The sequence below is a fragment of the Arachis ipaensis genome, unplaced genomic scaffold (genome assembly GCF_000816755.2).
Source record: "Arachis ipaensis cultivar K30076 unplaced genomic scaffold, Araip1.1 Aipa1148, whole genome shotgun sequence".
Classification (NCBI taxonomy): domain Eukaryota; kingdom Viridiplantae; phylum Streptophyta; class Magnoliopsida; order Fabales; family Fabaceae; genus Arachis; species Arachis ipaensis.
In genome coordinates, this window is record NW_015495888.1 from 1 (window position 1) to 457 (window position 457).

The 457-nt window shown below is 37.9% G+C and overlaps 1 protein-coding gene across 1 annotated transcript in view; it reads left to right on the forward strand.

Annotated features, from left to right (window-relative positions):
- Positions 1 to 142: 142 nt before the first annotated feature.
- LOC107624646 (developmentally-regulated G-protein 3) overlaps positions 143 to 457 on the forward strand; it is a gene marked incomplete at its 5' end in the record, with an annotated part of 1,418 nt that continues 1,103 nt past the window's right edge. Inside the window, 1 exon segment of the mRNA XM_021115092.1 lies at positions 143 to 442. Within this exon segment, the coding sequence (XP_020970751.1) occupies positions 143 to 442 (300 nt within the window).

The window sequence follows — 457 nt, forward strand, 5'->3', positions numbered from 1 at the left end:
CTCCCTCTCCCTCTCTTTCTCTCTCTCTCTCTCTCTCTCTCTCTCTCTCTCTCTCTCTCTCAAAATAAATAAATAAAAAATGCGGGAAGAAGCTTCTTTACTTTGTTTCTCTTTGATTAACTTGTTTACTGATTGACTGTAGGTTAAATAAAGAGCCACCAAATCTGACTTTTAGGAAGAAAGATAAAGGTGGAATCAACCTCACTTCAACGGTTACCAACACACATTTGGATCTTGACACTGTGAAGGCTATATGTAGTGAGTACAAAATTCACAATGCAGATATTACTCTCAGATATGATGCTACTGCCGATGACCTTATAGATGTTATCGAGGGAAGTAGAGTATACATGCCTTGCATCTATGTTGTGAACAAGATTGATCAGATCACACTTGAGGAATTAGAGATATTGGATAAGCTACCTCATTACTGCCCAATCAGGTAATTCTTCATTCA